Source organism: Corylus avellana, chromosome ca3 (assembly GCF_901000735.1).
Source record: "Corylus avellana chromosome ca3, CavTom2PMs-1.0".
In the NCBI taxonomy this organism is placed as follows: Eukaryota; Viridiplantae; Streptophyta; class Magnoliopsida; order Fagales; family Betulaceae; genus Corylus; species Corylus avellana.
The window spans coordinates 6,643,681-6,666,775 of NC_081543.1; the positions used below are offsets into that span (position 1 = coordinate 6,643,681).

At 38.0% G+C, this 23,095-nt stretch overlaps 1 protein-coding gene and 1 pseudogene across 1 annotated transcript in view; both read right to left on the reverse strand.

The window, feature by feature from the left end:
- Positions 1-2,372, reverse strand: part of LOC132175399 (pentatricopeptide repeat-containing protein At4g21705, mitochondrial-like) — a 7,276-nt pseudogene extending 4,904 nt beyond the window's left edge.
- Positions 2,373-4,417: 2,045 nt separating this feature from the next.
- LOC132174007 (uncharacterized) overlaps positions 4,418-23,095 on the reverse strand; it is a 22,268-nt gene continuing 3,590 nt past the window's right edge. Inside the window, exons 3-13 of the mRNA XM_059585723.1 lie at positions 19,324-19,524; positions 17,499-18,375; positions 15,955-16,598; positions 13,970-15,876; positions 13,396-13,419; positions 6,824-8,282; positions 6,634-6,715; positions 6,380-6,446; positions 5,451-5,636; positions 5,244-5,304; positions 4,418-4,977 (exon numbers count right to left, since the gene is read on the reverse strand). Of these exons, the coding sequence (XP_059441706.1) occupies positions 4,781-4,977; positions 5,244-5,304; positions 5,451-5,636; positions 6,380-6,446; positions 6,634-6,715; positions 6,824-8,282; positions 13,396-13,419; positions 13,970-15,876; positions 15,955-16,598; positions 17,499-18,375; positions 19,324-19,524 (5,705 nt within the window). The 3' untranslated portion in view covers positions 4,418-4,780. The remainder of the gene's footprint in view (positions 4,978-5,243; positions 5,305-5,450; positions 5,637-6,379; positions 6,447-6,633; positions 6,716-6,823; positions 8,283-13,395; positions 13,420-13,969; positions 15,877-15,954; positions 16,599-17,498; positions 18,376-19,323; positions 19,525-23,095) is intronic.

Consider the following 23,095-nt stretch of genomic DNA (forward strand, 5'->3'; position numbering starts at 1 on the left):
TTCATTACCGTCAAATATGATGAAAAATTTAAAAATACATCGTTTTGGCAATGGTAAGTTACCAAAATGCCATTTTTGAAAAAAAAAATATCATATTAAAACAAGCAAGCAAAACGGCGCCGTTTTGCTTGAAATTAGAGTTTCCTTACACTTACCAAAATGATGCCACTTTGGTAAGTGTTAGGAATTAAAAGAAAAAACCCTAGACCCCACGCAGGTGACCCACGAAAAAACCCCCAACCCCAGTTTATCTTTCTCCCCAAAACCGCCGGCCACCACGTCGTCTATCTCCGACAGCCTGTAAATCTTACCCATAACTCAATCTTTTTATTGTATTTCATGGTATAGCTGTCGGATCGGTGTTGTTTATCTACAAACGTGATTTTTTTGTTTGATTTCTACAATGGGTAAGAATTTTTCGATGGCGCTTCGTAGCTAGTGGATGGTGTGGCCGGCGGTGATGGATGGTGGTGGCAGGGGCAGTCGTTTTGAGAGAAAGAGAGAGAGGGGCGTTGCGTTTTTTTCACTTGAGGGAGAAGGCTGCCGGAGATAGAACGATGTGGTGGTCGGCGGTTTGGGGGAGAGAGATAAACTGGGGTTGGGGGTTTTTTCTGCGTGGTGTCTAAGGTTTTTTCTTTTTATTCCTAACACTTATCAAAACGGCGCCGTTTTGGTAAGTGTAAGGAAATCCTAATTTCAAGCAAAACGGTCCCGTTTAGCGTGCTTGTTTTAATATGATTTTTTTTTCTAAAAGGGCATTTTAGTAACTTACCATTGTCAAAACGACGTAGTTTTGAATTTTCCATCATATTTGACAGTAATGACTAACGGAGTAGCCAAATTGCAACTGTTTGGTAATTAGAGGGCTACTTTATCACTTTCTGAACATTAGGGGGTTAAAATGAAAACGGCTGGTAGTTTGAGGGGCTTTTTTATATTTTTCTCAAAAGGGCATTGTAGTAACTTACCCGTAACAAACGACGTCGTTTTGCAGTTTCCGTCCAAACTGACGGTTTTGACTAACGGAGTGGCCAAAATGCAATAATTTGGTAGTTTGGGGGGCTACTTTATCACTTTTGGAACATTAGGGGGCTAAATCGAAAACGGCTGGTAGTTTATGGGGCTTTTTTATATTTTTCCCTTTATTTTATTATGCTTCTATGAGTTTCCCACACGCATATATGATAATTCTTAATTGGACACTTTCCTTGTAAGGCAAATTGGTCTCTGGATTTTCCTTGCTCTGCCAAGCTAGAATGGTGGATCAGAAAGCTACAAACTCAAACATAAGAAATTAATTTTTCCTAAAAGACCTTAGAAATGATGATATTTGTTTCGTAGCTTAACTGTTATTTCAAATGCACCTATATTCTTATATTCATATTACAACAACGAGCCATTTCTATGGATTTTGTTTATACCTTTTTACAAGTTCATGAACACTTGCTCCTCCAAATCCCAGACACAAATTATCACATCAAAAGCAGAGCAACAGCTCAAAAACCCATCACCCCCAAGACTGTCTTGTTTCTAAAAAAATCTTAGCAAAAGAGAAAATTCGAAACTTCAAGCCTTTGATAAATTTTATTTCTTGCAACCAGAAAAAAAAAAAAAAAACAAAACAAAACAAAACAAAACAAAACAAAAATTCCACTTAACCTGACCTTATCCCACAGTCCCACTGATTAGCTCAATCAAGGAGTTCCCCATTTGGGGAAAAACCCAACCCATTTTTGTTTTATTTTCCCCTTTTTCCCCACCTTTCTCAACAACCAAACAGAGAACCTTCCCAACATTGAGCAGTGCAACTCTTTGCCTTAAAATAAGTGAGCTTATAATAATATTTAATGAAACCAAACCAGCAAATCACAGAACAACCAGATTGTCTTTCCTTTTCCAACACTTTCTTAGCATCCATCCAAAAGCCTCAAACTTAAAAAAATGAAATCAATAGAGACCCAGACAGCAAATTGCAGCAAACCCAGAATGCGCATTATACATTTTCTCAGCAACCAAACAGACCATTGTCCAGAAAATCAACTCACCTCAAGAGCTTGCTTGTACCGCCTGCGAGCTCGGAGGCGATGTGCTGGAGCTCGGGTTTCCTGACTCTTTTGCCTTCTTCCACCCACTGATCGAGAACTGGGACTACACTGTGAGAAGGGTCCCCCAGGGGACTAATTCTTAAGAAGAGGTTTCTTCCCGTGCAGTAAGACCTTGCTAATAAGTTTGCATTGGTTGTGGGGTTTTGGGACCTGTTCAAGATTCTGAAGAAGATCGTTGATGCCATGAAAGAAAATGCTCCACAGATGTTCGTGGGGTTTAAGGTTGGGTTGGAGAGTAGTGCTGACTGCTTGGCACGTAGAAGGGTTTAGGATACCAATCTTGTTCTAGGGTTTAAGCGTATGTTTTATTTCTTTATTTTTCTTTCATTTGTTTTCGCAAAAAGTTTATCATATTTGGCTTATATTCTCTTACAATCAACCATTGGATTTGTAGGGTCCATCATTGACTTATGTGAAATCTACATAAATCTACAAATCCAATGATTAATTGTACGAAAATATAAGCCAAATATGAAAAACTTATTGACTCCTATATTTCTCAATTTATAATTAGTAAAATGATTAAGCCTTTTATCTATGAGAATAGTAATTAATAGAATAGAAATGCTAAATGCTACCTCTTTGTTCTATTGGGAAGATGTGGGAAGAGGATCTCTCCATTTCAAATTAACCGGATAATATCCAGTTAGTTATTGTTGATGGGTATTTTTGTCTTTTCACTTTTTTAAAAAACAAAAATACCCATCCATTATAACTAACTGGATATTATCCGGTTCATTTGAAATGGAGACGATACTGGATCTGGATCCACTGAAATTCTTAGGGAAATTTCAGTTTCTGAAATTCTTAGGGAAATTCTAGTTTCTGAAATTTCAAATCTAGGCCATCCATTTTTCATTCAAGGGTCATTGTTTTGCCACGTGTCCTACTACTAATAAAATAATAAATATTTATTATTTTATTAGTAGTGGGACATATGGCAGAACAATGACTATTTGATAGAAAATGAACGACTTGAATTTGAAATTCCAGAAACTGAAATTCCCTAATAATTTCAGTAAATCCTGATTTGAGGATCCTATGTGACGGTGTCTATTAGTTTGTGATTTTTTTTTTTTTTTTTTTTTTTTTTCAAACAAGGATTAATAGGAACTCTGTTACTATCCTCATTGAGTTAGGACTATGGTCTCCAAATCTTTGCATACCTCACTTCGGAGAGTCTCGGTGGTTTAGAGCATTCATATTGAGCTCTTCGATAAAAGTTAAATTTGAAGGGTAATTAATTATAAATTGCTCTCAAACATTGATTTCTAGTCACCTTAAACACAAACCTTTTTGGGCAGTTTTAGGTTATTACACCTAAAATCACTAGTTTTTACTAGAGGTTACATACCAAGGGTAGTTGACATTGTAAAGTCTTTAAATTTGGTTATTTTATACTGTGAGTTTTTAAACTTTGGGAGTGAAATTACAAAAGTGCTTCAACATAGTGGACAAATAAAGTTTCCCCTAAAGAACAAAAACATACAGCCCTACATCGGGGGTATAACCTCAAACATATTTGTATTCAAAAAGAAAATATAAATTTATTCCTCAAGTAATCTCACAACTTTAATTTAGTACTTTACTCTGAGTCTCTAATTTAGTACTTTACTCTGAGTCTCTAAATTTGACTTTTTTAACTCAAGTTTTTCTTGTTCCTCATTTCATTTATTATGTTCAAAATTGTTTTAAACTGCTTATGTAACATAAGCAAGTTTTTCAAGTAAATAAAATAAAAAAATAGAAAGTGGCACTCGCAGTCACCCTAACAAAGGGGTGGCTCGCGCGACCACTCCCAACAGAGGGATGGCTTCATCCCCGTTGCTAGGGGGTGGCCCACGCTAACAACCTCTCTTTTGGGTTGGTCGTGTGAACTACTCATTTATTGATGGTAGTTCAGCCACTTCTGCCCAACTTTTTTATACCTTTTAAGTAATACGAAAAAAAATAATAATAATAAATTTTAAGTTAAAAGTCAAATTTATAAACCCAAAGAACAAATTGCAAGAATACAATTACTTAAGAAGTATATTTATATTTTCCCTTATTCAAATGAAAAACAGCATGCTTACATTTGTAAAAACACCAGGTTTTAATACCCAATCAGCCTCCTTCATTCAATGCGTGGCTTCAAATCTCATTATACTCAACTTGCAGTAGATGATACATATCAAGAATCCTCTCTTGATCTCCAGGAATCTTGACAGAATTCTGCACAAACGCCAATATATATATATATATATAATGTTTCTTCTCAAAGATTGAAAGCATAAATTTAACTCCAAAATACAATTCCAAAGTCAACTATCACAAGAACCACGAGATTTATGTCAAAGATTCCCACTTTGTTAATTAATATAGCACTTCAGGTCTAGTAGAGTTCAGTGCTCGGTACATTATATGATCTGATAATGTAAAATAGCTAGAACTGAACAAAACAAAAGAATGCCTTTTGATTTTACATGGAATAATATAGAACACCATTGTGGTTAGGGAGCAAGAGGTCAAAAGGATCAGTGATACAAAAAAGGCCTTCCATCTGAAGGTTGTAAGTTTATATAACAACACAAAAAGCCCATTCATCTCAAAAAACCCACCAGCAGCAACTCCAGAATCCATGAAAACTTCTCCAAAGCTTGATGTCTTGGGCATTATATGAAGAACACCAAGTACTACTGGTAAACAAAAGAAGTGTTGGCGTCATCTTGATGTGGGTGTGCGTTGGCTTCTATTATCTTACGATAGAAGCCCCATGATGGGTTTGCTTCAGTAATGGCACGTTGACCAAATGGATTCTCCTGCACATATCTTGGAACATCCTCCGCCATTGCTAACGCTTCGAGATAAGCTCGAAGATCGCCTCCAGGGCCTGTTGTGAAAGAAAAGCACAAACAAAGTCATATAACATTTAAGGCACACTAATGGAAGACCACCAACAAAATCGACGGTGTAAAAGTAAACATCTGACGATAACCGAGGTGACACACCCATGATCCAAATTATATAGGCAACAGTGTAACAATTTCCAGTGCCAAAAATGTAAAACCCAGGAAGGGATTGAAAAATCAGCGATAATTCGAAAGTGATATATATCAGAAATGGAAGAACAAAACTTTCCATCAATGCTTGTCTCACCTAATGACGTATCATTCACATCCCTATACCGATATGTATGGGGAAATATTGCCGTATTCACCTAAAACAAAGACGATCCAAAAATGAGAAAATATATATATATCTATATATATATATCAGGATTAGGATTGGTATATAATCCAGAGTCTTATAAAATAAAATATTGCCCAAATGACACATAAATGAGGATAGGGTTAATTAGCAAACCGGATTACGTAGAGCCTTGTATGGTGAATCATCCAGCAATAATGTGTTTGCTTCACTATACTCCCCCTTTTCAAATGGGAGATTAGGCTCAAGCTTTTCCCATAATCTTCTAAGTTCCTTCAAAACCAGAGGCTTCTCTTTATTCTCGATAGTAGTGAAACCAGTACTGGTACAGTGTGATTGATCCTGCATAAAACCAATAATTAGAACAATAATACCTAATTATCCATCGTTTGATGACTGGCTCAAGGACTTAGTTTAACCTAGTTGCACTGAAGAAGATGACAACAACGACAGCAAGAACAACATACACACTACAAAATTTACTACCATGTATCAGTCCTAAAAGCTCCAACTTATTACAGCAAATATGAAGATACTCACAAGTTCACAAATTAAGCGCATTTTACAAGGGCAGTCACTTTGAAAAATTATTCTATCAATTGGCTGGGACACCTCATCACAGAGGCGAAGTACTTCATTTAAGGGGAAGATGGGGATAACCAGGAAGAATATAAGTCCCACGTTTTACAGTTTTTCCATAACTTCAAAATAATAACCAAACATAAAAACAGTCCTTAATAGTTTTAGAAGTATCAAAGACTTCACAAGTTCCGAAACTTACCAAAATGAAATTTTCAGACAGTAGGTACTTAACAAAAAATGCAACCAATTACAACAAACAACAGTTTAATCAAATAATATGACAGCCATCAGTTTACATTCTTTATTACCATAATAAAATTGTGAATGGTGGTGAAGGATGTAACTAGGCAGCGGAATATTAATGCCTAAGAAGAAATGTTTGACCAGCTTATTGCATCGCAAATGAACTTCAAACTGGGAAAGTGATACCAAAACTCAATTTGTCCCATGCAAGTATTGAAACGAAGTTTACTCAAAGAAAAAACAAGGATTTATGGAATTACCCAGCAGAAGAGCAACTTGTCTCTGGAATCTTCCATAATAAAATCGATCAGCCTGTCCATGTTCCTCCTACAAAATTTTAATAGGTGACATGGTTATGCCACATTCGCCAATCATCATAAAATAAAGCTATTTTTTTGGTACACCAATGTAAAGACCACACACTCGAGGAGAGAAGAAAAAGAGTCATAGATTGAAGAGAGGAAGTCAAACTAAAGAGAGGAAAAAGAGTAATCAGTCATAGAATGAACATTACTTTGTTCTTGATGACCAGACACCCACAACAAATCTGTCAAAGCAAAACTGTAGAAAATCGTCACAAAAAGGCCTCTTAAAAACTGGGGAAGAAAAAAAAAAAAAAAAAAAAAAGAACAAGAGATAATCACGTTAGATTTGAGTAGTCAAATGCCAAAATCTAAATCCATGTTTTAAGTGTCAAATTTCACCTGCTTTCCCTGATATCATTATGTCGACTTTATATCCATAAGGAACAATATCAACAAGCAGTCCATTCACATCAAGAATGAGAAGCTTTTTCTTATTAGAATCCATAAGAGCTCTTTCTGGTGGAGAGCTTGATATTTGTGAAACATTCTGCTCTGTGATGACAACATCCAAATCAGCATCATTTTTTACAAAACCCGAGTGTGGTGGTAGAATTCCTTCCATCTTCGTTTCTATCTCAGCATCCATCTGCTCTAGGTGCTTGCAGGAAGAATCACATCCAGATTTAGAAGTTTCCCCCTCACCACATGATGCAGGTTCATCGAAATCTTCATTTCCACGAAACACCTCTCCTCCTATGATTTGGATCTTACGATGCTTTGCCACATTATTCCGTTCCAAGAGCTCGTTTGGGATGTCTGCCACAGAAACATCATTTGCAGAACTAAGTTCACAAGAATTCTTTTCCAAGTTCTTTATTTTAATTTTCTCCTTGCAGTCCCCAGATGCAGGTTCACCATCTGGAAGGCAAAACAAGGCTTCTTCCATCAACATATGTTCCATAACCTCTACTGAGGTACCATGCTCCCCTAAAAGTGTTCTATCTACCTTCTTCTCCCGTAACCTGGCTGTTGGTACTTCATCCGAACAATGACACAAAGGGTCCCTCATAACCTCTTCTGAAGCATTTTGAAAGGAAGCAGAGGACTTCCCATTTATCCCGCTATCAGTTCCACCTCTTTTCCTCCTTCTATAGGTGTTAACATTCCTCTTTCCATTTCCCCTGCTATCAGTTCTGCCTCTTTTCTTCCTACTATAGGTTTTAACATTCCTCTGGTCAAGTGAAACATGTTTATTCTCTAAATCGTGATCACATTTCTCGATTAAACTAGTATTTGCACTCTTAGGACATCCTATTTGCTCTCCAACAACGACAAAGGTATCCTTTAAATCTGATGAGTTCATATCTGAAACTTCGAGAACAGAATTTTCATCTTTCTCAAAATTCTTAACATTTGTACCACTTTCTTGAATATCACAGTCTATAACATTAATTTCTGAGCCACTCTGCCTCTCGTTGTGCTTCTTTCTCTCAATGTTTACTTGAGAACAACTTACTTCTGCACAAGATTGAGCAGTTTCTTGCTCCAACTTCAAGCATGATTTGACCAGAGGTTGTAGAGATTGATCTATTTCTGGTGAACTTAAATTCAATGAAGAGGTACCTTCTGGAGGATCAGAATCTCTACAACTAGTTTCAAGGGCAGTATGACTACCCTTCTGCTTCTTTCTTCTTTTCTTTGATTCTGAATTAATTTGGGGCATCCCCAATTCCCTCGTTCCACTAGTAGCGGCCCAAGAATCTATACGTAAACCTCTTTCAGGAGCATTTTTCATTAAAGAACTACCCTCCTGATAATCAAGAACTGCATCATTAATTTTCATGGAGTGATTAATCGCTTAAATCTGCTCCATACTATTCTTTTATTCTAACCACGAACTTCATTCTGCATCACTGACTGCAGTCACCACATCCATCTTTAGCTAATATTGTTTGGAAGCCATATATACGAGTCTCTGCATGAAAAAAAGTTATACTTCCAGATATCTTAGCATTCTTCCTCTCATCCATACATTTTTATTCAAAATGATCTCCACACCAATGTCTCTTCTTAGGCCTCTTCCACATACGTTTGAGAAGGTGAACAATATTATTTCTTTTATTCTTATGTGTCCCCTTCTTATAATGACCTGAAATAGTAGTTATTAGAAGAAATAAGTAAGCATCATATAGTATAAGAGACAACTAAGAGTTATACAGCCTTACAAGCCACAAATATAATCATGAAAATAAGTGAAGACCCAAAAGCAGTAGCTCAACATTCTCATAGAAAAAGATTAAGTGCCTCTTCCTAAACCAGAGAGGTATATAACTGGTAGAAGGCATTACCAAAAAATTACCACATAAGAGTAGAAAAGACAGGTTCACATGAGTGACATCACCATAAAACCGTTTAAACAGCCTATTTACATATAGAAGACAAGTTATACAGATGAAAGGTCCCCTTCCTTTCCTCTCCTTTTTTTTTTCCTTTTCTAAGCTCATCCTTTCCTCTCATTGCTCATAATTCAAAGATTTACCATTTTAAACCACACAATGATGATCTCCTGAAATGCAAATGCGAATGCCATCAATAATAGATTAAATACAACTAATGCAGAAAATAGACATGGAAGACTTTCCTAATAAACCATACTTATTACACTTATAGAAAACCTTCATTCTTTTCCTCCACACCCCCCAATAAGCAAACTACAGCCTCTACTGATATTAGAAAAGTAGAAGTTTTTGCAATAATGAGAGTTGAGAAAGTTGGAAACAATTCCTATTTTTTAAATTTTTTGTAAGAAACTATCAAGTTAAAGTAACTTGTAAAGTATCCATATTCTAACATATTGACATATATAAGTACATATGTATGTCTTCGTACGTAAGCAATCGTTGGATGCATAAATGCGAGTAACATAAAATTTTATGAACTACTGCAGCAGCAGTACCAAACCAACTAGAGTTGTGTAATTGGGTCTTAAGCTAAGCCTTGGCTATATCTTGAAATTTGAAATGCCATAATGCTTTCCAGGTCCTACTAGCCATCGTCCTATTGCCACAATTCTTGCCAAGAAGAATGCCCATAATATATTAAAAGTTGCTCCTGGTACTTAGCCTAGAGCCTTGACCTTTGTACAAGGACATGCTGTAGGAGTAATTCATTGCCTGCTGGGTGGAATTGCCAAGCAAGGGCTCGAAGAAATCTATTCTCTCCATCTCAAAATGGACAGTAACATGTCTGCATGCTACCCAGACAGAAATGATGGCAGTCAACTAAATTGTAGCTTCGACAAATTCACCAAGAAACAAATTCAATCACTTCGTGTACTTTCTGAAATGATACAAAGATATTAAGAGCAAAGAACCATCACAACAAAAATAAGTTGAAAACAAGAGCTGAACATAATAAGAGGGGAAAAAAAAAGCATCGAAGGTTCTTCTAACTTGCCAATTTTCTTCTAGCAAATCTCAAAATTCAACCCAATTCCATCAATGAAAAGCCTATTGAATATCAGGTAATATGAGATAACTATTTTATTGCTAAGAAAACAGCACAAAAAAACAAAAGAAACTACAATAACTTTTGAATCTCTAACTTCATAGTTTAATTGTGCTTCCTAATTGTTTCTTTCACTTTTTCTCAGCAAACAAACAGAGTCTCAATAAAAATTTAAAGAACAGAAGAAAATATGCAAAACCCAGAAAGCCCCAACACTGCAAATGTGAAAAATAAACACTTAACTTGTCTACAAAACAAATCTCTACCAGAAACAAGCAACTAACCCAATACCCATTTCCTAACAATTTGTCAAACTGGATTCATAAAGTCACAAACACACACAGAGCAAGCAAAAGTGTACCTTTGTGCAGGATTTTGCGTCGCAGAAGAACAAGAACAGGAATTACAGTGAACAGATAAATGGTTGGGGAGTTCAAACGCTTTTTCTGTTTTGTGGGTTGCTTGTGCCGGTGAATTTGTAATAATGCTGGCTGGGTTGACCGTAAACCCAAAGGACACCCGAATACCGGAACTGGGTTCTCTTGGTTGTGGATAGGAGCGCTCATATCTTAGTTACCAAACAAGCCTAATCAAGTGCGTTGGAAGTTTAACTGCGGTTAAACTATCATTTTGCTCACATGGGTAATGGTCAATTAGGTGTCCTTAATTAATGTTAACCTAGTGTTAATATTATTTTAAAATTGTTTAGGTTTGAGTTGCCTTATGAATAATATAAAGTAAATGACATGAATCATGATAGATATTATTTTGAATTTCCAATTATTAAAGTGAAAATGTTATTTTAATTTTAATTTGATGTTTTGAAAAAGCTTTTTATTTTTATTCATGATTTACCTCATTGAAAATTGTCCAATGATAAATATTGATACATTTCCTTAACAAATATATACATTGTGTATATTAAGAGAACGGCTATATAAGTATTTATTAAAGTTAATGTGGTGTGGTCTCTCGACTCTCCCACAATCATTCGGTGGATGAAAATGAAATTTTTAATTGAATAATTACGCTACATGCTTTGGTAAATAGAGCAAAGATAATTGGCCAACATTTATCATAGTTCATTAAGACAAAAAAACCTTATAAATTTGAAAAAAAAATAAAAAAAAATGTTTAAAAAAATTAATTTGAAACTATAATATATATATATATATACACACACATGCATGTATGTATGTATAAAATAATAATTAAAAAAAAAAAAAAGAAGGTGAAAGAGGGAGCCACTCTCTTGACCAAATGGAACCACCCTCTCTTTTTTAGATCTTCTTCTTCTCTTTTTATTTTATTTTTATTTTTATCAAACATTAATCAGACAACAAATACAAAAACATCTCTCCCCATGTGGAGACTCTTCAGATTCTACTGAGAGACGTTTTCTCCCCAAATGAGAAGAACCCAACCTCTTCCCTCCTCAAGATTGACAAATTCCTTCTTCCATGCACCACTCCATCATCTTCCCAACCTCCATTTCATCCGAAGCGCATGCAACCCTCATCTCGTGTCACACTGGCACATGTGGGATGCACCCGTCGTTGTCATCTTTGTTTCATGTGATAGCCCTCTACTTTACACAAATTGCATGCAATCCTTGTCTCGTGTCACGCTGACACATGTGAGAAGCATTTGTTGTTGCCCTCTTTTGTTTCATGCGATAGATGCTTGACTCCTCTCGACCTTTACCTTTGGTTCTCTGTTAGGGTTGGATGTCAATGAATTCAATGGAAGAGATGGGTATTCAACAACCTTCACCTCTAGATCACCATTGGTGGCGTTGGTAGGTAGGTAGTAGATAAACAACTAAATGGGGTTAATTCGAGTTTGTTTGAATTAGATACAATTATGCAACACTAGTGTGAATGGTGGTGACTATGAGTTGTGAGAGTGAGATTGTGGCGTAAACCAATAAAGCTCAAAGATTCTGCTTCTAGGAATAATGATATTAGGATAATTAGAAAATTATCATTGAATTTGAAATAATTATTATTGAATTTTGATTTAATAGTGATTTTAAATGCCACATCACATTTAAAATAACTTAAATAGGACTTTAATCATCCTTATATGATTATTCGCTTTCTAGAGCCAAAGAGAGTGAGATTGTGGGGAAATGAAGGGTTTGCATTTAAGAATTGGACGACAACAGCAATAAGAGTGAGACATCGGTGTGAATTAGAAAAGCTCGGAGCTTCTAGATTGAGAGAGAGTGGGATTGCAGGGAGACGAAGGATTTTACATTTGAGAAAGTGACTGTTTTTGGTTGGTACAAAACAAAGTTGCTTTACTTGTCTCCATAGCAGGTTCCCCCTTTTTCCTTATAAAAACTTCTAAAAGCATACACCACTTCCCTCAACAAATATTGCGGTGATGCTCCTTTACGAGGCTTTATGCCTTATGGAACCAATCTTTTTAGGTTGTATGGGACCACATTTAGTTTAGGCCATATGGGACCACGTTTGTTGGTGTACTTAATTGTCTTATTAACTGCTACTAAATTTTTTTTGGCTCAAAGATATATATTAAAGCATATAGCCTTTCAAGAAAAGGAATTGGGATTGGGGCTTCAAATCATTCTAAACTCACCAAACCCAAAGGTATCAGCCTTCAACAAGGCTTACTCATAAGCTAAAAAAATTGCGAATTGAATTCATGCTTAAAATCTTCCAAGTGAGATTTTTGAAGTCCGGACAGTGTTAAATAGAATGAACAAATAAGATAGTGTAGTTTAATTTACATGTAACAACAGTGTTAGATAGGCCTGATTATTATAATTAAAGTCATGCCCATACAATTTGGGTCTCAGATCATACCAAGTTATCCATCCTGACAAGGTAGGAGCTCAGGTTTTGACAACCCCATCCAGAGCACTGCTTGTTCTTCATTTTCATATCCAAGAGAAATCTGATTTAACACCGGCATATCCCTATGAGAAATCACAACTTCTTTTTATATAGATGATGAAATCAGATATCTCAAGTAAGATTTCCATGGGTGGCTAGCTAAGTTTAGTGTAATTAAAAAATAAGCAAAAGAGTTTTTGGGAGTGTATACATGTAAGATTTAGAAATTCTGAGAGAACTTTTTTCCTTGTCATTTCTCAAATTTTGTTTTATGGATGGTGGTAGCATTTACAGAGGGTGTACAACATTGAATACACAACTACAGTTCAAAAGAAACACAATAATCATATTCCAAGAAAACGCAATACACACACCTTTTCCAGCTGCCTCAGAACCCCTCTGAGGTGGGAATTCTAAACAAGTTTTAACTCATTCAGTTCATCTTCTCTAAAGCTGTAAAGTTTTCCTTGCAATCGAAATTGTGACTGCAGAATACTGTCTTAAAGACGCCAGCATAGAACTGCCAATCTATCATAGAGCTCCATTGCAAGTTGATCATCTACCATAACAAGCTGGAGTCACAGCTTACATCAACCTCTACACCTTGACATACTTATCTACATAGCCCTGCAGAACATGTTGAGAGTTGCTGAGTATGAAAAATATTGATTAAAAGCATAGTAGAAGAACATGGTTATAAGTCAATATTTGCAGTCTGAACCCAACCCCCACACCCCTTAACTTTAAAAAGGCAAACAAACAAAAAAGTTACGTAAAAGAGTTTTAGAATGAAATGGTTCAATTTCACTTGGGTTAAAGTAATTTTGGCCATTGCTAAAGAGGTTTAGAATGAAATGGTTCAAAATCACTTGATCAACCTGTTGAGGCAGAAACAAGTAACTGACAATCTCATATAAGCAAGACGTAATATGAGATGGCACTCCCCTAAGGTCATGCCATGTGACACCTTACTATATTTAATGGCCAAAGGATTGGGTTAGAGTTCATAAAGAATCTTTATTTTTGGTCACAAAGCATGCTTCACACGTCCAGTGAGCAAGGCATACCAAAACATAAGTTTGTGTGGGCATGCATCTATCTATCAGAATATAAGTCTTCAACACTCTTTCGGTCTTTCCCATTCGTAAGCAAATAGAAGACAGAAACGAGGATTTACCATCACAAGTTTTGTTAGTTTCCGCTGTGATGAGTCAATATATTGATCTATCTTTGCCTGAGACTTGGGCACCTTGTGGCTCTTCATGGCTCCGGACACCTTATCAACAGTCTTCTTAACAATGGTCTTAAATGCCTCCTTGCTCATATTACCTTGTCGCCATGATGGCTTAAGAACCTCTTTTACAAAATCTGCAACAGCAACCTTGAAAAGTTTCAAGGATCTAGAATCCTTGCTCTTCCTACTCTTCCCTGAAGACTTAATCTGATCAATCTCAATTTCACCCCCAGTCATGTTTGCTACATTAATAGGATTGCTTGGGCTCTCATTCTCAACAGCACCCACTTCCGCATCTGCTGTCTCACCATATTCATCATTGTCCAGAGACGCAGTTGAAGCAACAGACCCAACTTCTTTATGCTTCTCTTCCACAGTCAGTGGCTTGCGGGTACCACTGAGCCTTAGTATGGTGTCAGATTCACCAGAAAGTTCCTGCTTTAGACCATGATCATCTCTCCTGAACGAATTTGATGACGGCTCAATGCTGTCAAAAAGTGGATCATACTGATCACCACCTAACCTAGGCAAAATCTGCCCAACTGCTTTGGTGGAACTTGGTGAGGAAGTTGTCTGTCTTGATCCGACACTGCCTACACCTAACCCATCAACTGGAACATGACTCGACTTAAATGAGCAATCATATTTATTAGAACAAGGGGCTCCCTTATCTTGCTTGAATTCATCAGAACTGAATTTGGAGCTCAGTGGCTGCTCAAAAGTAGAAGCATAAGGATTATAATGAGCAGAAATTCTTGTTCCTCCAAATGCAAGAATTTGAGATGACTTATGCCCATCCAGAAGATCTGGCGGGTATTTCGACACAGGAACAGTCTTTCCAGGCACACCCAAAATGCTATCAGTTGCAGGGTATTGCAAACCATATGGTGGCCGTTGCTGCTGTGAATAAGGATGACTCTGGGAAGATGACTTTACAAGTTCGACAGTGGCCAAATTGTCACCAGAAAAAGGTTTCATTTCATTGGGAAATAATTCCTGTGAAGAGGGCATAAGTTGAGGAAGCATGTTACCAGTAGCAAAGGAGCTTGAGGAAATTAAATCCTGGGCCGGAGGCTGTGAAAGACGATTTTCTCTTGTAAGACTAGTGCTGCACAAAGGTTGACTAGGCTGATTGCTCATAGGCAGAGGGTTTGATCCCAAATCTTCCAAATAAGAGAAAGGTCGATGATGCTCCTGCCCTGGAGGATATGCTTGAGAAGGAAATTCGCTAACCTGCGTATAAACAGGCCTGTTGCTAGGGTAGAGCCTAACAGAAGTCTGAGAACTGAAGGTCAGCAAGTGACCCTCCTGAAACTGTGAAGAAACACCTGGTGTGACAGTCCCTGCATTAGAAGTTGAGTCATACAATGGTCGTGGAGGTGGCGGTGGCAAGGAGATCCAGGTACTTTGGGGTACAGAATATTGAGAATTTTGATTGGAAGATGCAGCTTGGTAAGGATGGAAACTTTCTGCAGGAGCAGATCCAAATGGAAAGGATGCACTCTGTGGTGTCAAGTTGTGATCCTTCGGTGCCTGTGGCATATGTGCAGCATTTGCACCGTGTGAGACTGGAGGAGGGTGCAACTCAGATGGATGATGTGAAAAATCCATAGCAGAAATATGATGAGATGAATCTTTAGGAGCCGAGGATTGCAATGAGAATTGTTCAGATGAAAGCGGCTGGCTGACAGAACTTGTGTCAGGGCATGGCTGAGTTGATGATTTCGTATTTGGAAGAGGTTCACCCATTGATAACTTATTAGGGGAAGTCATGGATGTAAGATCCTGAGATGAATCAGATATAGAAGAGTCATATACCAGCCGAGATGGGTAATCAGCATTTTGAAGCCCTGAAATACAAAGAATGGATTGAGATTGCTTAGTTGCTGAACTTTTCAGAAATGAAAGTATGTCCTGAGAGGTATTACCTTGTGACTTCAGGGCATCAGCATCACTAACAGATTGAGAGGGAAAACCATCCAAGGCGAATGGCTGTTGAGAATCCACTGTTCCCCGACAGCTCTCACCATCAGGGATGTCAGTAGTAGGCTGCTCTGCATTTTCTTGAATAGCTTGCATTTTCTGCACTTCTGCTACAACTCTAGAACCCTCATATTTACTTATATTGGACTTGGATATTCGACCATCACTATCTGAAATACCAGATTGCTGAGCATCTCTAATAGTATCTTCTCTTTTCCAATTGATGTTCCCATCTTCTGTAGCACCATCCTCGTCTTGAAAGGATTGCACCTGGCTCTTTAATGCTTCACGCTCATGATTAGATACTTCTGCTGAGAGATCATGAATCTCTTCACGAAACTTTGAATTCTTCATACTAGGAGGAACTTCCAGATACTGCTGTTTGCTCCTTTGGTGCCTTGATCCACTGCTCCTGTCAGATTCATGGTGCATATATCGACAGGACGCTCCTCGGTAACACCTTCCTCGAAGGAAGTCAAAGCATTCTGGAAGCTGACCCTTGTCCCGTCTCCTATTTTCAACACTGAACTCACCTGTACGCCTAAATACGGGAGACCTGCTCCTGCTTCTTCGGTTCCTAGGAGACCAGCTGAAACATAGCCAGTGGTAAAATTAAAATTTCCTCAGCTCCTAGGCTCCAGAAAATTATGATATAAGCACAAATCCAGGCCTTGATTGGTTCACGGAATGAGTATTTTGTTAGGAAAAGGAATAGTTATTCCTAGGAATAGAGGATATTGGAATGAAATAATTATTCATATTCTTTAGTTTGGTAAAAACACATATTTCATCATTGGAATTTAACCAAAATTACTAAAAAGCCTATATAATTTCTGATTTTTCCAAAACTCAAATTATAAAAATAATTAAAAACAAAAATCGTTGAATACATGGGCGGCTGACCACCCCAATGGGTGGCTGGCCACCCACAGCAGACTGTGGGGGTGGCGCCTCCCACCCCCGGAGGACGTCATGGTGGACCCACGAGGCACTCCTGGGGTGGTGCAGCCACCCCTGGTACCATTTGGAGTGGCCAAGACCACCCCCGGTGAGAATCCAGAGGGGGTGGCCGTGAGGTCTACTCTGGGTGCCGGCCACCCATTGTGGTGGTCAGCCACCCACAGATTTAATAAAGTTTTTTTAATTTTTAAGTACAAAAAAAAAAAAAAAAAAAAAAAGAGTTTTTTTGAAAAAGGTTGTCTACTCCTTAAGGAATAATTATTCCTCTCATTTTTTAGAGGAATAGGTATTTCTCTTCGTAAGGAAATAGTTATTCCCATAAGGATAACTATTCCTAGGAATAGGTCCCTACCAAACAAAAGAATAGCTATTCGATATGAATTGTCATTCTATTCTAAGAGTCTATTTCGCAAACCAAATGAGGCCTAACATCTCATAAGCAAAGTAAAAAGCCTAAGGCCTACCATTCTAAACTCTAAACAGTACGTCAATTATATTAATCAAGATGTATACAAAATGTACTGAATACCTGCGAGATCGGCTTCGCCTCTCCCTTCTTTTCCAAGGACTCCTCCTCCTCCTCCTTCTATCTAGAGGAGATCGGCTCCGGCTCCTACTTCTACCTCTCTTATTACGCCTTCGAGTGTAGTGGGAATGATCACTGTCACTATCAGTAGCATCTTCCCTGACTAATCTCCCAAATTCATCTACTTTTGAAGGAGTTGATTCAAGTTTTTCCTTTTTCTCGTTATTTTTATTTTGAGACATAGAACCCTTAGAAACATCAACACCAGCACTATCCATGTCATCTTTATCCCAAACAGCCTCATGAGAAGCAGAATGACTAATCGGCACTTGATTGTCATGTTTACAATCAACATGTTCATCAGTTGTCCCACTTGAGATAGATGCTGTACCAGTATCCTTAACCTCTTTTTGAGCATCTGAGGGAATTTCTTGAGCCCTGTAGGGCATGCTGGATTCAGAGAGCCATCCGAATCCCTTTCCAGTCCTGCAGGAACCCTTGGATTCTACATCTGTATCCAGATTACAACCGGTATCTCCAAGGGAATTCATAGCACCAGCTGTAACTGATGGCGAAAGCTTTAAAACACTACCATCTTCACGGTGGGGTTCATCATCATTTCCTGAACTGTCATCAGAAGCATAGTGGTGTTGTAGAAGTCTGAATGGGCTGCCACCTATGGATAGTTCACCAGAACACATATCAGAATTGATAGCTTGAGTTGCTGCAGTCCTGGATGGACCTAATTCATCAGATAGAGGAGTAATAGATTTCTTTGAATTGCTGGCAACAGGGCATTCTGAAGCTCCAGCAGGAATCATGACTGGGCTATGAACTTCAGAAGTTGACCTTCCAGATGTTGAGTGTTCATGATGCAGCACTGTATAAAAAAAAATAATAAATAAAATAAAAAATGAACAGTAATAATAGTAAAAATAATAATGAGTCAGAAGTTAGAAAGCATGCAACCAAATGAAAACTCATCCACATCAATGAAAAAGAACAAGCTAGAAGAGAAATGCACAATTGATATGACAAATTTTGACAACAATTACACAGGTCTAGTAAGGTTATCTACTGCCTCCATAAATCTGTGCATTGGTGGATGGTAGAATATCAAGATTGAAAACTCAATGACCCTACAGCTTCACAGTAATGAAGTGATCTAAACAAACTGGAGTCCCTTTGGAGCAAGGTACCATGTCATATTGGTTACATAAAGGCAAGTATAGCATGACTCTTTTGAGCATGAATTGGAACTCCTTAAATAAGTAAAATCCATACATGTTTCAATCAGAATACAACTAAAATACTAAATTATAATAAGAAATTGAGAGAGATGAAATAAAACGATGGAACTTGTGATATCAAAAATTTAACTAAATGAGCTCAATTCAATAAAGACGCTTTATAGTAGAAGCCTCTAGAATTTCTTCACTTAAAATATCACTTTTGCGTAAACAAACAAATATAGAAATATAGCAAGAGAAGGGAAATAAGAGTAACATTAACGAAGCCGAAATGACCATAGTCACAGTAAAGTCAGGTCAGAAATTTTTAAGTATTAATCATATAAATTACATGATTAAAACAAATATATTATATTAAGAAGTGGGCGATGAGTGAACTTGTGGAATACAATTCCAAAAATCAAGCAAGGCTAACATTTTGAGGCATGAATCAAGGCAAAAGCTTTGAGATGCACACTTAAAGACTGTTTCAAAACTGATTCTGACTTTGGCAGGAAAAGATGACAAGATAATAAATGCTTAATTTGTTCATAAAGGAAAAAACAACAAATAGAATAATCTTCAAGTAAAACCTTTACCTTGTTCACCTAGTTCTGCGGACCTAGAGCAAGTCACTTTTTCAGATAAAACATCCTTCAATGGGTTACCTTCTGCTAAACTATGCAGCACATGTAACTGCTCTTTTGCATCAAGCTTCTTGTGGACCAAATCACACCCATTGTTAAGTCTTTCAATTGAGTGATTGACTCCCTGGTCTTCGTCAGACTGGGTAAAATCATCTTAAAACCACCCATAAAAATATTGCGAAAAACAAATCAGCTTCGTTCTGCTCTCAGATGCTCAATCACAGACCAAATAGACTTAAAAAAATGTAAGCAACAAATGTGACAAACTCTAGTTTTCTGCTAACCACAAAATTTGCCACTTAGATATAATCATCATAAGCAACACAATTATCAGTTCATATAAAAACATATTACAAAAATTGGACAGTCAACCAGATCAACATGGTACACACCTACAAAATACGTAATCCATTGACATAAATCAACTTCAACTTAAATATTAATGAAAAGTTAATTTGAATAAAGAAAAAGATGAACCAAAAAAATAGACATATTTTTGATAAGTAATAATGATATAAAGCAAAGCACAGAGGAGCGCAACCCACATACACGGAAAGTATAAAGAGAGAGCCTAAAAGGGAGAGAAATGAAAAAGGAAATCAGAAAAACTAATCTTTAAAGGAGCAAGCCAAGTGGCCGTCCAAGAGTAAAAAGTAAAGTAGAAAAGATGAGTAACTTCCTCTACAGTCCTAGTGGAGTTCTCAAAACATCTAGCATTTCTTTCATTCCAAAGACACCACATAAGACAAAGAGGGATCATCTTCCATACTACAGCACTTCGAGAACGTCCTCCCGACCACCAGCAATCAAACAAGTCCCTTACCCTGCAAGACATGACCCAAAGCAGCCCAAACCGACTAAAGATGGAGTGCCAAAGAACACTTGGGATCTCACAGTGGAGAAGAAGATGATCGATTGACTCTCCGATCTTCTTGCACATACAACACCATTCCACTACCACAAGGTTCTTCTTCCGCAAATTATCGTGAGTCAAGATTTTGCCTAGGGCCGCGGTCCACCCGAAAAAAGTCACTCACAGAGGCACCTTGGTGTGCCAAATACTCTTCCAAGGAAACACCTTATGATCAAAGTTGGACAAGGCCTTGAAGAGCAACTTAACCTCGAAATTACCCTTCTTAGACGAGGACCAACAAATACGATCCATAGTACCCATGGAAATCTTGCAAGAGTATAACTGTACAAAGAAAGAGGAAACCATATCCATCTCCCAATCCTGGACTGGCCGCATAAAAATGACATTCCACTCGACAACCCCATTCCTCCAAGTAAAGTTATCCTTCACCCAAGCTTTTTTATATCTAGTAATATTGAACAGGGATGGGAAAGCATGCTTCAAAGAAATTTCCCCACACCAAATGTCATGCTAGAAACGAACTTTCGAACCCACTCCAACTTCAAACCGAATACCTTTGGCAAAGAAGTTCCAACCTTGTCGAATATGCTTCCATAAACCCACCCCATGAGAGCCCGAAACCTCCTTCGTGCACCACCCACCATCTTGGTCTTCATACTTAGCTTTGATAATCTTGTACCAGAGAGCCTCATTCTCATTCGCATATCTCCAAAGCCATTTCCCCAAGAGAGCTTGATTAAACTAATGCATCTTTCGAATGCCCAAACCACCGGAGCACAGGGGACGACATACTTGATTCCAACTTACAAGATGCAACTTAGGCTCATCTCCCATCCCTCCCCACAAGAAGTATCTTTGGATTTTCTCAAGCCTTTTTGCTATACTCATGGGAATCGGAAACAAAGACAAAAAGTAAGTCGGAAGATTAGACAACGTACTCTTAATGAGAATTAAACGGCCTCCCTTAGAGAGATACATTCTCTTCCAACTTGTCATCTGAAGCTCCATCTTTTCGATCACATCATTCCAAAAAAAATAGACATTAGAAAGATATGATAATGTCTTGTTTGACAAGAAAGCCCGAATCCAGACAATGATCCTTTCTCTAAACTCTAGTGGAAAAGAACCTCACTACAAGCCTGTCACTATAAGTGATATGTAAATCAGCAGACTAAGTAGACGATACTTTTTTTCCTCTAAATGAACCAAATGGCGAATAGATAACGAGGTGCAAAACTGTGTAATGTTCGTCCAAACATTAAATGGAGGTAGTTCTCATTACTATCTTCTAGTTTGTTGAGATAATTGATAGTTGGTCACTTTGGAGGTGAGTCTCCAAAAGGTCACTTTTAATGGCTTTACGGTGCTAAGTTGTTTCTACATTAATCTATAAGTTTTCTTCAAGGGTATAATTATCTTCTTCTATGTTTGCATTGAGTGCATTCCAGAGGTGGAACTAGGAATCAAGGTGTGGGGGGCAAAACTAATTAAAAAAAAAAAACACTTTTAAGGGGAGTAAAAAATGAAGTTTAAAGTGTTGTAAAAAGTATAAAATTTTTTTTTGATAAGTAATAAGAAGTTTTATTAAAAGCGTATAGGCGCCCTAAAGTACACTGGGAGTATACAACAGAAACACCTAACGAGAAGAAAAGCAAAAAAGAAAATCATCAAAAGTAATCGACAATGGAAAGACATGCGCCACAGTCCAAAGATACAAAGTATGAAAACAAGAGGCTAAGATGTCCTCCAAGGTCCCCTCAACATCCTCGAAACACCTACTATTCCTTTCTTTCCATAGACACCAAAAAAAGCAAGTGGGCACCATCTTCCAAACCGCGGCACTCCCCCTCCTCCCCGAGGACCACCAACAAGCTAGTAAATCCAAAACCCGTCTTGGCATCACCCAAGATAACCCAAACCGCCCAAAAAAAGTACACCATAGGGCATAGGCAACCTCGCAATGAAGGAGGAGATGATCCACCGTCTCCTCACTCCTTTTGCACATATAGCATCTATTTGTTACAATCACTTGTCGCTTCCTGAGGTTATCTAGGGTCAGAATTTTGCCCAAAGCCGCCGACCAAACAAAGAAACTTGCTCGTGGCGGCGCTTGTGTTCGCCACACACTCTTCCAAGGAAAACCCCTCCCTTCGGTGCATGCCAATGAGGTGTAAAAGAGCTTGACCTTAAAGCAGCCTCTTTTGGAAGAGTTCCACCACAACCTATCTTCACACCCTCGGCTCACTCTAGTAGAATGTAACACCTGGAAAAAAGAGGCCAATACATCCACCTCCCAATCGTGAGCCTCTCTAGCAAAACAAACGTTCCACTGAATGGACCCACCCAGCACTTCCAAGTGATCCGCAACTGAGGCGTCCTTGGCGCATGCAATACTGAATAAGCCTGGAAAAGCTATCTTGAGAGCCGTATTACTACACCACAAGTCGTGCCAGAATCTGACCCTAGTCCCAACCCCCACCTCAAACCGAATAAACCTTTTGAAGGTATCCCACCCTTTCCAAATGTTCTTCCATAACCCCACCCCAAAAGATCCACCCGGCTCCAAAGAGCACCAACCTCCCCAAATACTACCATACTTCACCTCCACCACAGTCCTCCACCAAGAATCTCGCTCAACTCCATAGCGCCACAACCATTTCCCTAATAGGGCGCGATTGAACAACAAAATGTTCCTGATGCCCAAGCCTCCCTCCTTAATCGGGGTACAAATCTTCGACCACTTTACCATATGGTACTTGAACTCATCGTTTAAACCCCCCCAAAGGAAATCCCGCTGCAGCTTCTCAATCCGCTTTGCAACGCTCACTGGAATGGGGAATAGAGACAAAA